This window comes from Pantherophis guttatus, chromosome 15 (genome assembly GCF_059756535.1).
Source record: "Pantherophis guttatus breed Tessera chromosome 15, ASM5975653v1, whole genome shotgun sequence".
Classification (NCBI taxonomy): domain Eukaryota; kingdom Metazoa; phylum Chordata; class Lepidosauria; order Squamata; family Colubridae; genus Pantherophis; species Pantherophis guttatus.
The window spans coordinates 2,454,689-2,466,942 of NC_142077.1; the positions used below are offsets into that span (position 1 = coordinate 2,454,689).

Sequence of the window (12,254 nt, forward strand, 5' to 3'; positions counted from 1 at the left end):
CACACTTAACGACCATCGCAGCATCCCTGATTAAAATTCAGATGCTTGGCAACCGACTCGTACTTATGACAGTCGCGGTGTCCCGGGGTTCACATGATTCCCCTTTGACGACCTTCTGATGAGCAAAGTCAAGGGGGGAAGCTGGACTCGCTTAACAACCGTATGGCTAACTTAACCACCACGTTGATTCACTTAGCGACTGAGGCAAGAAAGGGTTGTAAAAGGGGGCTAAACTCAACGGTCTCGCTCAGCGACAGAAATGTTGGGCTCGTTGGTGGTCATAAGTCAAGGACTTGCTGTATCAGAGGGGGTCTCTTTTCTCTAGAGTGCGTCGAAGGAAAATATGGGCCAGGTTGTCAAGAAAGTTGCGATTGTGTTAATGGAGGCCGGTGTGACCAGAAGAGTGGACATTGCATTTGCCGTGACGGTTGGACCGGGGAAAAGTGCCAGAAAGGTAAGTCGTAATGGCATTGGGTTTTTTTTCTTGGTGGCCGGCGGGAGATAGATCACTACAGATAATCCTTGATTTACAAATTTCATTTAGTGACTGTTCAAAGTTACAACGGTGTACTTACCACCATTTTTCACCTGACCATTGCATCATTTCCACCTCCACCCCTGTGTGGTCATGTGATCAAAATTCGCCCGCTCGCGAATTTGACTTGGATTTATGATGGTCGCAGCGATTCCCGGAGCGGGTCACAACAATCCCCTTTTTGTGACCTTCCAATGAGCAAAGTCGAGGGGGGAAAGCTAATTTAACAACCGCAGTGTTTTATTTAACAACAGCGGTGTGAAAAGTGGTAAAATGGGGGCAAAAACCAATGTTTTAAAAACTCGCGCAATATGTGCCAGTGAGGGACGCGGTGGCTCAGTGGCTAAGATGCTGAGCTTATCAATCGAAAGGTTGGCAGTTCGGTGGTTCGAATCCCTAGCGCAGTGTAACGGGATGAGCTCCCGTTCCTTGTCCCAGCTTCTGCAAACCTAGCAGTTCGAAAGCAAGTAAAAAATTTATTTTTATTTTTTACTTTAGATTTATATACCGCCCTTCTCCCTAGGGACTCAGGGTGGTGTACAGCCAAGTAAAAACACATAAATACATCATACATAATACATAGATTAAGAACAGATTAAAAGGAAATATCTCAATTTGGCCCAAAATTTAAAAAGACAAACGAATTTAAAATCATTTAAAATCATTTAAAAGGCATTGTTAGGCCAGCCCGGCTTGTTGAAAAAGGAAAGTTTTAAGGGAACGGCGGAAGGCACGAAGGTCTTGGATTCTCCTTATCTCTGGGGGCAATTGATTCCAGAGGGTGGGAGCCCCCACAGAGAAGGCTCTCCCCCGGGGGTCACCAGCCTGCATTGCTTGGCTGATGGCACCCCGAGGAGGCCCTCTCTGTGGGAGCACACAGGTTGATGGGAGGCTGTCGGTAACAGCAGGCGGTCTCGAAGATAGCTAGGCCCTATGCCATGGAGCGCTTTAAAGGTGGTAACCAACACCTTGAAGCGCACCCGGAAGATGCAAGTAGAAAAAATAGGGACCACCTTTGGTGGGAAGGGAACAGGGTTCCGTGCGCCTTTGGCGTTGAGTCATGCCGGCCACATGACCACGGAGACGTCTTCGGACAGCGCTGGCTCTTCGGCTTTGAAACGGAGATGAGCACCACCCCCTAGAGCCCGGAACGACTAGCACGTATGTGCGAGGGGAACCTTTACCTTAATATGCGCCAGTAGTACTGTATATACACAATAAGTATAATCTTTTTTTTAGCCGTTCCTTCTCTTTTTTTCCCAGCCTGCCCCAAAGGAACGTACGGGAAGGGCTGCCAGGGCACGTGTGACTGTGAACATGGGGTCTCGTGCGATCACATCACGGGGGTTTGTGACTGTCCCCCTGGGTGGCGCGGAATCCATTGTGAGAAAGGTGACAACTGAAAAGAGGATTGTTCCTGTCTGAATGACCCTTTCGGGGTGGGGGGAGGAACTCTGCGTACGCTCCGCGCCCCGATCTCTTCATTTGACCAGCCTTGATTCCACAAAATGCTAAATTTTAACCATGAATTTCCTTTTGATTGCTTTCAAAAGTGTCTGTTTGGGAGTGTTTCTTTCAAAAACTGCTTTTTTCCTCCTTTTTAAAAAAGCTGCTCTGGCCTTGAATCTCGAATTCTGAATTCCCAGCCGATCCCAGGATGATAGAGAATTGGAATGGGAAGGGGGGGGTGTCCCCTAAGGGTCATCTAGTCCACCCCTCTGCAAAGGATGTGAAAGCATCCATAGAAGGGGAGGGGAGCGGGAGATGGTTCCTTCCTGGTTCCATCTTGCAGGAAAGGAGCCTGCAATTGAATGATTGAATGAATGATTGATTGATTGATTGATTGAATGAATGCATGAATGAATGAATGAATGATTGAATGAATGAATGAATGATTGAATGAATGAATGAATGAATGCATGAATGATTGAACGAATGAATGAACGAACGAATGAACGAACGAATGAATGCATGAATGATGAATGAATGAATGAATGAATGAATGAATGAATGCATGATTGACTGATTGACTGATTGAATGAATTCATGAATGCTTGAATGATTGAATGAACGAATGCATGCATGCATGAATGGTAGATAGAATGAATGCATGCATGAGGGATTGTATGAATGAATGAATGAATGAATGGTTGAATGAATGCATGAATGAATGATTGATTGATTGAATGAATGAATGATTGAATGAATTCATGAATGCTTGAATGATTGATTGATTGATTGATTGAACGAATGCATGCATGAATGGTAGATAAAATGAATGAACAAATACAGAAATAATAGTTGGAAGGGACCTTGGAGGTCTTCTAGTCCAACCCTCAGCTCAAGCAGGAGACCCTAGACCAGGCCAAATTGGCAATTTTAAGCCTTTAAACTGAGGAATTCTGGGAGTTGAAGTCCCCAAGTGGTAATCCGAACCCGAACCCTGCCCTAGACCATGACCGAATGAACATGGGTGGCACAGGACTGCTCCCAGCAGTCATTGGGAGGGGTGAACACCCCTCCAATTAAACGCTTCCCCACCCATTGACACCTATAATCAATGAGGGATATTGATTGCCTAGCTTAATTTTTATTCCCTCTTTGCAATCTCCTGGCTGCCGAAATCCAATTTTTTTTCCTCGTTTTCTTGACTCTGTCCAGCCTGCCTGCCCGGTTCGTTTGGGAAGGACTGTGCCACGAAGTGCGACTGTCCCTCGGGGTCTCCTTGCAACCACATCACCGGCCAGTGTGGCTGTCCGCCTGGGTTCACAGGTCACGGGTGCGAACGGCGTAAGTGCGGAGGCTCCAAAAAAAAAAAAAAAAAACCCTCCGATTTTGCACGGATGATAAATGCACCCGGCTCGGATGCTGGCAATTCCTTGATCGCTTTGGAAGAGAAACCGAGTCTGGGAGTTGATCCAAGAGGATTCAATTAATAATAATAATAATAAATCCTCAGCTTTTCAGATGGGCAGCAGGCTCTGACTTCTGCCTGGCAGCTGAATGGGGGGGGGAAAAAAATCAGGAAAATATTGGCAGTGATTTAATTATAAGTTTGTCTCTGTTTTCTCTATTGCCTCTTTTTTCCCCTGCATTCTGTTAAATCCACTTGATTTAACTCTTCTAACTTTCCTCCACTTGGCGGATCCCTTACGAGAGGGATCCTGAGAGAGCATCTCTGTGTGCTAAAATAAAAAATAAAAAAATCCACAGAAAATTAGCAGGTTCAGTTACGAGTGCGAAAAGGGTTGCGTCTTCTACATGGACCCGTTACTCGGAAGTTGGGAAAACACTCGGGGAAGAGCACCCAAGCACCAAGATGTTTCAACTGAAAAAAAGAGATATATTTTGGGGAAGGGGACCTCAGAGGTCATCTAGCCCAACCCCGCAGCTCGGCACGGGTTCCGCTTGGCGGAAAAGAAAAAAAAAGAGTGAGCTAGAATGAAAATTAGGATTCTGTGGGGCAGGAATGTCCACTCTTATTCGCAAGACTGGTGGCCTTCAACTCCCAGAATTCCCCAGCCAGCCGGGAATTCTGGCTGGGGAATTCTGGGAGTTGTAGTCCACAGGTCTTAAAAGTGGCCAAGATTGGAGACTTCTATTTGCACCCTTTTTCCGGAGTCAGAAACGCTGGAGTGCAAATGGGGCTCTCTCCTCTCCCACAGCCTGCCCTCCTGGCACCTTCGGACTGGGGTGCGCACACATTTGCCAGTGCGCTGGTGCGAATCATGACTGCCACCCGGTGAGTGGGAGGTGCCTCTGCGGCCCGGGATACCACGGCAGCGGCTGCAAGCAGAGTGAGTTTACACGCGTGTGTGCGTGCAAACGGGGGGGAAATTTGGGGTGCAATAACGGGAAGGAAGGTGGGGGAGAACCAATGGGGAACTTTTCTTGCAAAGGACTTGGTAGAAGCCCCCAGCAGGAAAGTACAGGTAATCCTCGACTTACGACTGCAATCGAACCTGAAATTTATGTTGCTAAGTGAGAAATTTGTGGGAATTTGGCTCCATTTTACGACTGTTGTTAAGTGAATTGCTGCAGTTAAATGAGTCACGCAGTCGTTAAGGGAATCTGGCTTTCCCCTTGACTTTGGTCGCAAAAGGGGATCACGTGACACCACGCACACCCCCGTGACACTGCGACCGTCATAAATACGAGCCAGTGGCCAAGCGTCTGAATTTTTAATCACGGGACCACGCGGGGATACAACGACGGCCGTAAGTGTGAAAAACAGCCCCAAGTGGCTTTTTTTCCAGTGCCGTTGTGACTTCGGTCACTAAATGAAGCATCGTAAATCAAGGACTACCTGTATTCTACTCCCATGGCAGGGAAAATCCACAAATTTTTTTCAATTTTGCATGCCCAATTTAAATGGCATTTCGTTGAATTTGGATGGGCTGCTCCAAATTATTTTTTCTTTAAAAATAAATTTCGTATTTAAAAATAAGTGTTATTAATTGCCAGTTTCAACTTAAATTAAATCCTAAATTAATCCCTGATTAAACAAACCCTTTGAGTAGCATTTTCTTCCATTTGGTATGGCCACGGTCCTGCTTCAATTGCCCTCCAATAATTGGAAGGGGGGCAGTTTGGGGGAGAAAAAAAGCACGGAGTCCTAGTGTTTGCGGGGGGCTCCTCTGAGATCATCCAGTCCAACCCCTGCGCAATCCAGAATCTAAAAGAGCATTCCTGTTTCAAAGGGTGGGGAAAAAAAGGAAATCATGTGGCGGCCTGTTCCGCCGGCTAACGGTTTGTTTCCATCGCACGGATTGCGTCCTTTTTAGAGTGCCCGTCGGGACGCTACGGGCCGAATTGCGAGAGGTTGTGTCAGTGTAAGAATGGCGGTCGTTGTGAGGCCGCTACGGGGGCGTGCCAGTGTCCGGCTGGATATATCGGCGCCGATTGTAACGTAGGTAAGCCGGCTCTGTACTTCTAGCGCAAAGCCAGCGTAAAATCATATATAAAGCATCGAATCAGTTATAATATTATTATTGTTATTATTACCATTACTGTTACTGGTTAATCTTCAATTTGATTCACAGTCTAGGATTGGTAAAAACATAACAGTTCATGTCCTAACCAAGAACCTAAGAGCTGTTTTTTATTATTATTATTATTATTATTATTATTATTATTATTATTATTATTAATATTGTTGTTGTTGTTGTTGTTGTCATTATTATTGTTCTTGTTACTATTATTATTACTGGTTAATCTTCAATTCAATTTACAGTCTAGGACTCGTAAAATTTAACAGTTAATGTTCTAACCAAGAACCTAAGAGCTGTTTTTATTATTATTATTATTATTATTATTATTATTATTATTATTATTATTATTCATTATCATCTTTTTTATTCATTAAACATGAAACTCAAGTCAACTGAACATTATTATTATTATTATTATTATTATTATTATTATTATTATTATTATCATTATTATTATTACTGGTTAATCCTCAATTAAATTTACAGTCTAGGACTGGTAAAAACATAAATGTTCAAGTCCTAACCAAGAACCTAAAAGCTTTTTTTGTTATTATTATTATTGTTGTTGCTGTTGTTATTCTTATTTTATTTTGTCACATTGTCTGTAATGCGTTGGTCTAAAGTCCAGTTTGTCTGCTTTAGACCTGCTTCTAACCACAGATCGGGGGATGTCACGGGGGATCGAGAACCCCCCCCCCGGCCATTTGACAGGGCCACCTCAAGGTCATTATGACTTTCCCTTCCAGCTTGTCCGAGGGGACGTTATGGGACCGACTGCGCCCTTCCCTGTCCATGTGGCGAAAATGTCCCGTGTCACCCGGTGTCCGGTTCCTGCCTTTGTCCACCGGGCAAATCCGGTCCTGGGTGCGAAAACGGTGAGTCGCTTCAAATGGATACCCTCCCGAAAAAACCCGCTCGGTTTTCGTTTTACTTGGGAGCACGTAATATGCGCCCTTGATGGCGGAAGGGGGCTTTCCGGCTTGGGAAGTCAACAGAAGCCACTTTGGATCTGGGGTCCTCGCATGGTTTGGCCCATCTCGCAGGGCTGTGGTGTCGATCCTGCCGTGGTCACCCATTTCGTAAGCACAGAGGGAGATTTGGGCCCGCCTCGCAGGGGTGTCGCGTGAGCACAAAGCAGCAATAATGGGAGCTGAGTGTTTTGACAGACAAACAGGGAACTCAGGTTGAAATCTACCCTTCCAAGTGAAGGATTCCGGTGCATTAGGCATTAAGCGGGGGGCTTCCTTAGATGTTTTTGGGCCGTTTGCGTTCCGTGATCGAGAGCCGCATCCGACCCACGGTTTTTTGGGGTCAGCTTGTCCCGGTTTGCTTCTGCAACAGACTGCCCCGCCGATCGTTACGGGTTCAACTGTAGCCAGACCTGCGCTTGTCAAAATGGGACCATTTGCATGCCAGAAGATGGATCCTGCCTTTGTGGGCTCGGATGGACCGGGATCTGGTGCGAAAAAGGTGAATAGGATAAATCCTGGTTTACATCTTTATAGATTCCTGTCTCCTGGAGTTCCGCTGGACATAGAAATAGATTGGGTTTTAGATTTTGGCAGTGGTTGAATCTTGGTTTATGTCAGTATGGATTCTTGTTTCCTGGAGTTCCACTGGTCAATCCACTTCATTTTTGGTAGTGGCTTGTTTGTTATCTAATTCCTTTATCACAAATTTATCATTTTTCTCCATATCTTATTATTTCATATAATAATCTCCATATCTTATTATTGTTTGTTATTTAATTCCTGAATGTTTCATTACCAGACTAGATAAGATCATCTGCAAGATTTTTCCCCCCCCCCCTATTCCACTGATTACGTTACCAAGACTGGCAACGAAATGTTTGGGGAACTAAATGGTAACAAGCTCGGAGAGCAAACCATTGCCAAAAAGGAAATGGATTGTCCGGTGGAACTCCAGGAGACAGAAATCTGTAAAGACCTAAACCAGGATTCAAACCACTGCCAAAATCTAAAAACCCGAGCGGTTTCTATTTTTTCTATTATTTCAAAACCCGCTTCCTTGCTTAAACCAGCATTTTCCCAACCTTGGCAACTTTAAGATGGGTGGATTTCAACTCCCAGAATCCCAACACGTGAGGGAGAATCAGTGGAATAAACCTTCAGATATGTAATATAAAGAGAAATTCTCTACCCCCGCCACCCCCCAGAGTGCCCTCCGGGGAAATATGGTGCCAACTGTCAGCTGAACTGCACTTGCCAAAACAATGGGACCTGCGATCCGGTGACCGGGATCTGTCGGTGCGGGAAAGGCAGTTACGGGAACCGATGCAAACACGGTAAGCCTGCAACGATTTTGTCCGCTATTTTTTAAACAATTGTTTTACAAAGTTTACAATTTTGTACAACTTTTACAAAACTTTACGAATTTTCATTTGGATTTCCCACCTTTCAGCCTGTCCGGCTGGATTCTACGGGATCGCCTGTCGAGAACGATGCGGCTGCCAAAACGGCGCCTCGTGCGATCCGGGATCCGGGGACTGTCTCTGTCGTCCAGGTTTTCACGGCCGTTACTGCGAAAAAGGTTCGTGGAATTCCCGCGACTCTCCGAAGTTAGCTAGGATGCGATGCTTAAATCCTGGCTAAGCGCTCTTTTTTTTTTTCAAAACTTAAAACGAGTAACTTCTCGTTTGCTCTTCTTTTTTTTCCTCTTCCCTCCGTGCGCCTTCTTCCTTTTGTATCGTGCCTTTTTGGGCCATCGGAGGCAAAAATGGTTTTTTTTTTTAGCGGTTTAGCATTTTATATATTTTTTTAAGCATTTTAATTCTATCAGTCTAGGATTCAGGGGGCTTTGCAGCTGGGTCCCCATCGACATGAGGAACATCATGTGGGGAAATTTGGATTCTCAGTCCCGTTTAGCACTGGGAATTCCCTGGCTGACCCTTGAGTCCATCCTTCTCTCTTGGCTCAGCCTACCTGGCAGGGTTGTTGTATGGGAAAATAGGATCTCCCTACGAATGCCGTCTTGAGCTGCTGAATGAAGAGAGAGAGATAAACGTCGCGGATTAAGGCCTGGCAATGCTTGTAAGTTTTCGCAGCCTTGAGATGGAAGTTGGAAGCGATAAGAGCAACCGGACGCATTTAAAACCACGAGCAAAATCAAAAGTTTTCCCCAAATTTGTGAGGAGTTGGTAGGGTGTAAAATATTTCTCAGACGCTGCCCCAGGGTTTTTGAGAAGAACTGCAACTTGGATTTTAGTAGATGTTAAAAAAGCAAATAACTTAAACGTTTTTTTTAAAGTTATTTGCCATTTGATATTTGAAAGTATTAAAATAATTATATTTTAAAATAATAAAGATCTCAGGGGCTGCCCCAAAGAAGAGGGAGTCAAGCTTTTCTCCAAAGCACCTGAAGGCAGGACAAGAATTAATTAATTAGCAATTTTATGATGTTTGTGTGTCTATATTTTTCTTGACTGTACACCGCCTTGAGTCCTACGGGAGAAAGGCGGTATAGAAATATAATAATAAATAATAATAAACAAGAAGCGACGGGTGGAAACTAATCAAGGAGAGAAACAACTTGGAACTAAGGAGAAATTTCCAGAAAGTGGGAACAATTAACCTGTGGAACTCCTTGCCTCCAGAAGTTGTGAATGCTCCAACACTGGAGGTTTTTAAGAAGAGACTAGACAGTTGCTTGTCTGGAATGATATAGGGCTTCCTGTCTGAGCAGGGGGTTGGACTAGAAGACCTCCAAGGTCCCCTCCAACTCAGTTATTCCGTATTCTCTATTTTTCTTTCTTTCTTTCTTTCTTTCTTTCTTTCTTTCTTTCTTTCTTTCTTTCTTTCTTTCTTTCTTTCTTTCTTTCTTTCTACTTTTTCCCCTCTTTTTAGCTTTTGGATGCTTTATTTCCAATTACACTGACTTTTGTCCGGAAAGCGGGATGCAGTCATTTCAAATACAAGCAGCAAGTATTAAAATAGCTCATAAAAATGGCATCGCCTTTTCGGTTACAGGCTGCGACGCAGGGAGGTACGGAATAAAATGCCAACGGGTGTGTGATTGCGAAGGCAAAGCCCCGTGCGAGCCCTCCACGGGCCGTTGTCTCTGCCCTCCGGGGAAAATGGGAGACAAGTGTGACCTTGGTGAGTGTGCAAATGGATCAATGGAGAGAACAGTTGCAATTGTATGCGGGGCCAGCGGGGGGGGGGAGAGGAAATGCAATGAGAACGATTGACCAGTGGAACTCCTTGCCACCAGAGGTTGTGGTGCTTTATGACTGGAGGTTTTTAAGAAAAGACTGAACAGCCACCTGCCAGGGGGTCGGACTAGAAGACCTCCAAGGTCCCTTCCAGATTCTATTCTGTTCTGTTCTATTCTATTCTATTCATTTCCAATTTCAATTATTCTATTCTATTCTATTCTATTCTGTTCTATTCTATTCATTTCCAATTCCAATTATTCTATTCTATTCTATTCAATTCTATTTTCTATTCTATTCTATTCATTTCCAGTTTCAATTATTCTTTTCTATTCTATTCTATTCTATTCTATTCATTTCCAGTTTCAATTATTCTTTTCTATTCTATTCTATTCTATTCTATTTCTATTCATTTCCAATTTCAATTATTCTATTCTATTCTATTCTATTCTATTCATTTCCAATTCCAATTATTCTATTCTATTCTATTCAATTCTATTTTCTATTCTATTCTATTCATTTCCAGTTTCAATTATTCTATTCTATTCTATTCTATTCTATTCTATTCTATTCATTTCCAATTCCAATTATTCTATTCTATTCTATTCAATTCTATTTTCTATTCTATTCTATTCATTTCCAGTTTCAATTATTCTTTTCTATTCTATTCTATTCTATTCTTGTTCTCTTCTATTTTCTCTTCTATTTTATTCATTTCCAATTTCAATTATTCTATTCTATTCTATTTTATTCTATTCTATTCTCTTTTCTATTCTCTTTTCTATTCTCTTTCTATTCATTTCCAGTTTCAATTATTCTATTCTATTCATTTCCAGTTTCAATTATTCTATTCTATTCTATTCTATTCTATTCATTTCCAATTCCAATTATTCTATTCTATTCTATTCAATTCTATTTTCTATTCTATTCTATTCATTTCCAGTTTCAATTATTCTATTCTATTCTATTCTATTCTTGTTCTCTTCTATTTTCTATTCTATTCATTTCCAATTTCAATTATTCTATTCTATTCTCTTTTCTATTCTCTTTTCTATTCTTTCTATTCATTTCCAGTTTCAATTATTCTATTCTATTCATTTCCAGTTTCAATTATTCTATTCTATTCTATTCTATTCTATTCATTTCCAATTCCAATTATTCTATTCTATTCTATTCAATTCTATTTTCTATTCTATTCTATTCATTTCCAGTTTCAATTATTCTTTTCTATTCTATTCTATTCTTGTTCTCTTCTATTTTCTATTCTATTCATTTCCAATTTCAATTATTCTATTCTATTCTATTCTATTCTCTTTTCTATTCTCTTTTCTATTCTCTTTTCTATTCTATTTCTATTCATTTCCAGTTTTAATTATTCTATTCTATTCATTTCCAATTTCAATTATTCTATTCTATTCTATTCTATTCTATTCTATTCTATTCTATTCTATTCTATTCTATTCTATTCTATTCTTGTTCTCTTCTTGTTCTCTTCTCTTTTCTCTTAATTCTATTCTATTATTCTATAAAGTAAATTTTTCTTCACATTTCCCAAGAAGCCCAGAGCAGATCCACTCAGCACAAAAGGCGTGGAATAAATTAGAGGATCTGCGACTTATTTGTATTGTTGTACAGCTCTTGTGATGCTGTTGAGGTTTAACACGCATTTAAAAAACAAACAAGCCTGAGATTATCTATTGGAAAAATGTCTAAAAACAGAAGTGGTTGGGACAGACTAAATGCCCTCTAAAGGACCCTTTAGAAGTCCAGACAGCTGGATTAGGGAATCGAGGGTGAGTCGTTTTGCAAGTCCTAAAATCAGAAGTTGGGAAGACAAGCCACACCAGGTTTGCATACGGAATTTAACCCTTCGCTTTCGATGCCTCCTGCAAAATCCAGGTTGCCAGCTTGGAAAATTTGGTCCGGATTGTTCTCAGAATTGCAAGTGTTCCGTGGCTAACGCATTTTGTGACGCCCAGAACGGACACTGTGTGTGTCTTCACGGATATGTAGGAACGACGTGTCGAGAAGGTAGGTCGGGCTGACGGGCGAGCGGTCGCAAGAACCAGAAAGACAAATTTAAAACCCTTTCCCCTGAAAAGCTAGCTTTCTCGGTGCAGGGAGCCCATCAGCGGTGGGGTTCACATTTTGTTACCACTGTTTTGCCCCGCGTGCATGCACCCAGCCTCAAAATACTACCTATTTGCCCGAACCAGTAGTTAAAAATGCTTTAAAAAAGTAAAAAAAAGGTTCCGAGGATCGTGGGCACAGCTGATTGTCGATTGTCTGAAGCTTTTTTTTTTTTTTTTACTTTTTTAAAAGTATTTTTTACTATCTATTCACCCGAACTGGTAAAAAAATGCTTTAAAAAAAGTGAAAAAAAAGGTTCTGACGATCAGCTGTGACAATCAGCTGTGCCCGCGATCGTCGGAACCTTTCTTTCTTTTCTTTTTTTTTTTTACTTTTTTAAAGCATTTTTTTTTACTACCGGTTCGGGCGAATAGGTAGTAAAAAAAATGCTTTAAAAAAGTTTAAAAAAAAAGTTCCAAGGATCGGG

The 12,254-nt window shown here is 42.0% G+C and overlaps 1 protein-coding gene across 4 annotated transcripts in view; it reads left to right on the forward strand.

Annotated features, from left to right (window-relative positions):
* MEGF6 (multiple EGF like domains 6) overlaps positions 1-12,254 on the forward strand; it is a 48,555-nt gene that overhangs the window by 34,224 nt on the left and 2,077 nt on the right. For 2 of the 4 annotated variants that reach the window (XM_087879272.1, XM_087879273.1), the window contains 11 exons: positions 326-454; positions 1,799-1,927; positions 3,197-3,325; positions 4,201-4,332; positions 5,320-5,448; positions 6,273-6,401; positions 6,868-6,996; positions 7,703-7,831; positions 7,948-8,076; positions 9,513-9,641; positions 11,597-11,728. In XM_087879272.1, the coding sequence (XP_087735398.1) occupies positions 326-454; positions 1,799-1,927; positions 3,197-3,325; positions 4,201-4,332; positions 5,320-5,448; positions 6,273-6,401; positions 6,868-6,996; positions 7,703-7,831; positions 7,948-8,076; positions 9,513-9,641; positions 11,597-11,728 (1,425 nt within the window). The remainder of the gene's footprint in view (positions 1-325; positions 455-1,798; positions 1,928-3,196; positions 3,326-4,200; positions 4,333-5,319; positions 5,449-6,272; positions 6,402-6,867; positions 6,997-7,702; positions 7,832-7,947; positions 8,077-9,512; positions 9,642-11,596; positions 11,729-12,254) is intronic. The other 2 variants (XM_087879274.1, XM_087879275.1) reach the window with 2 other exon arrangements.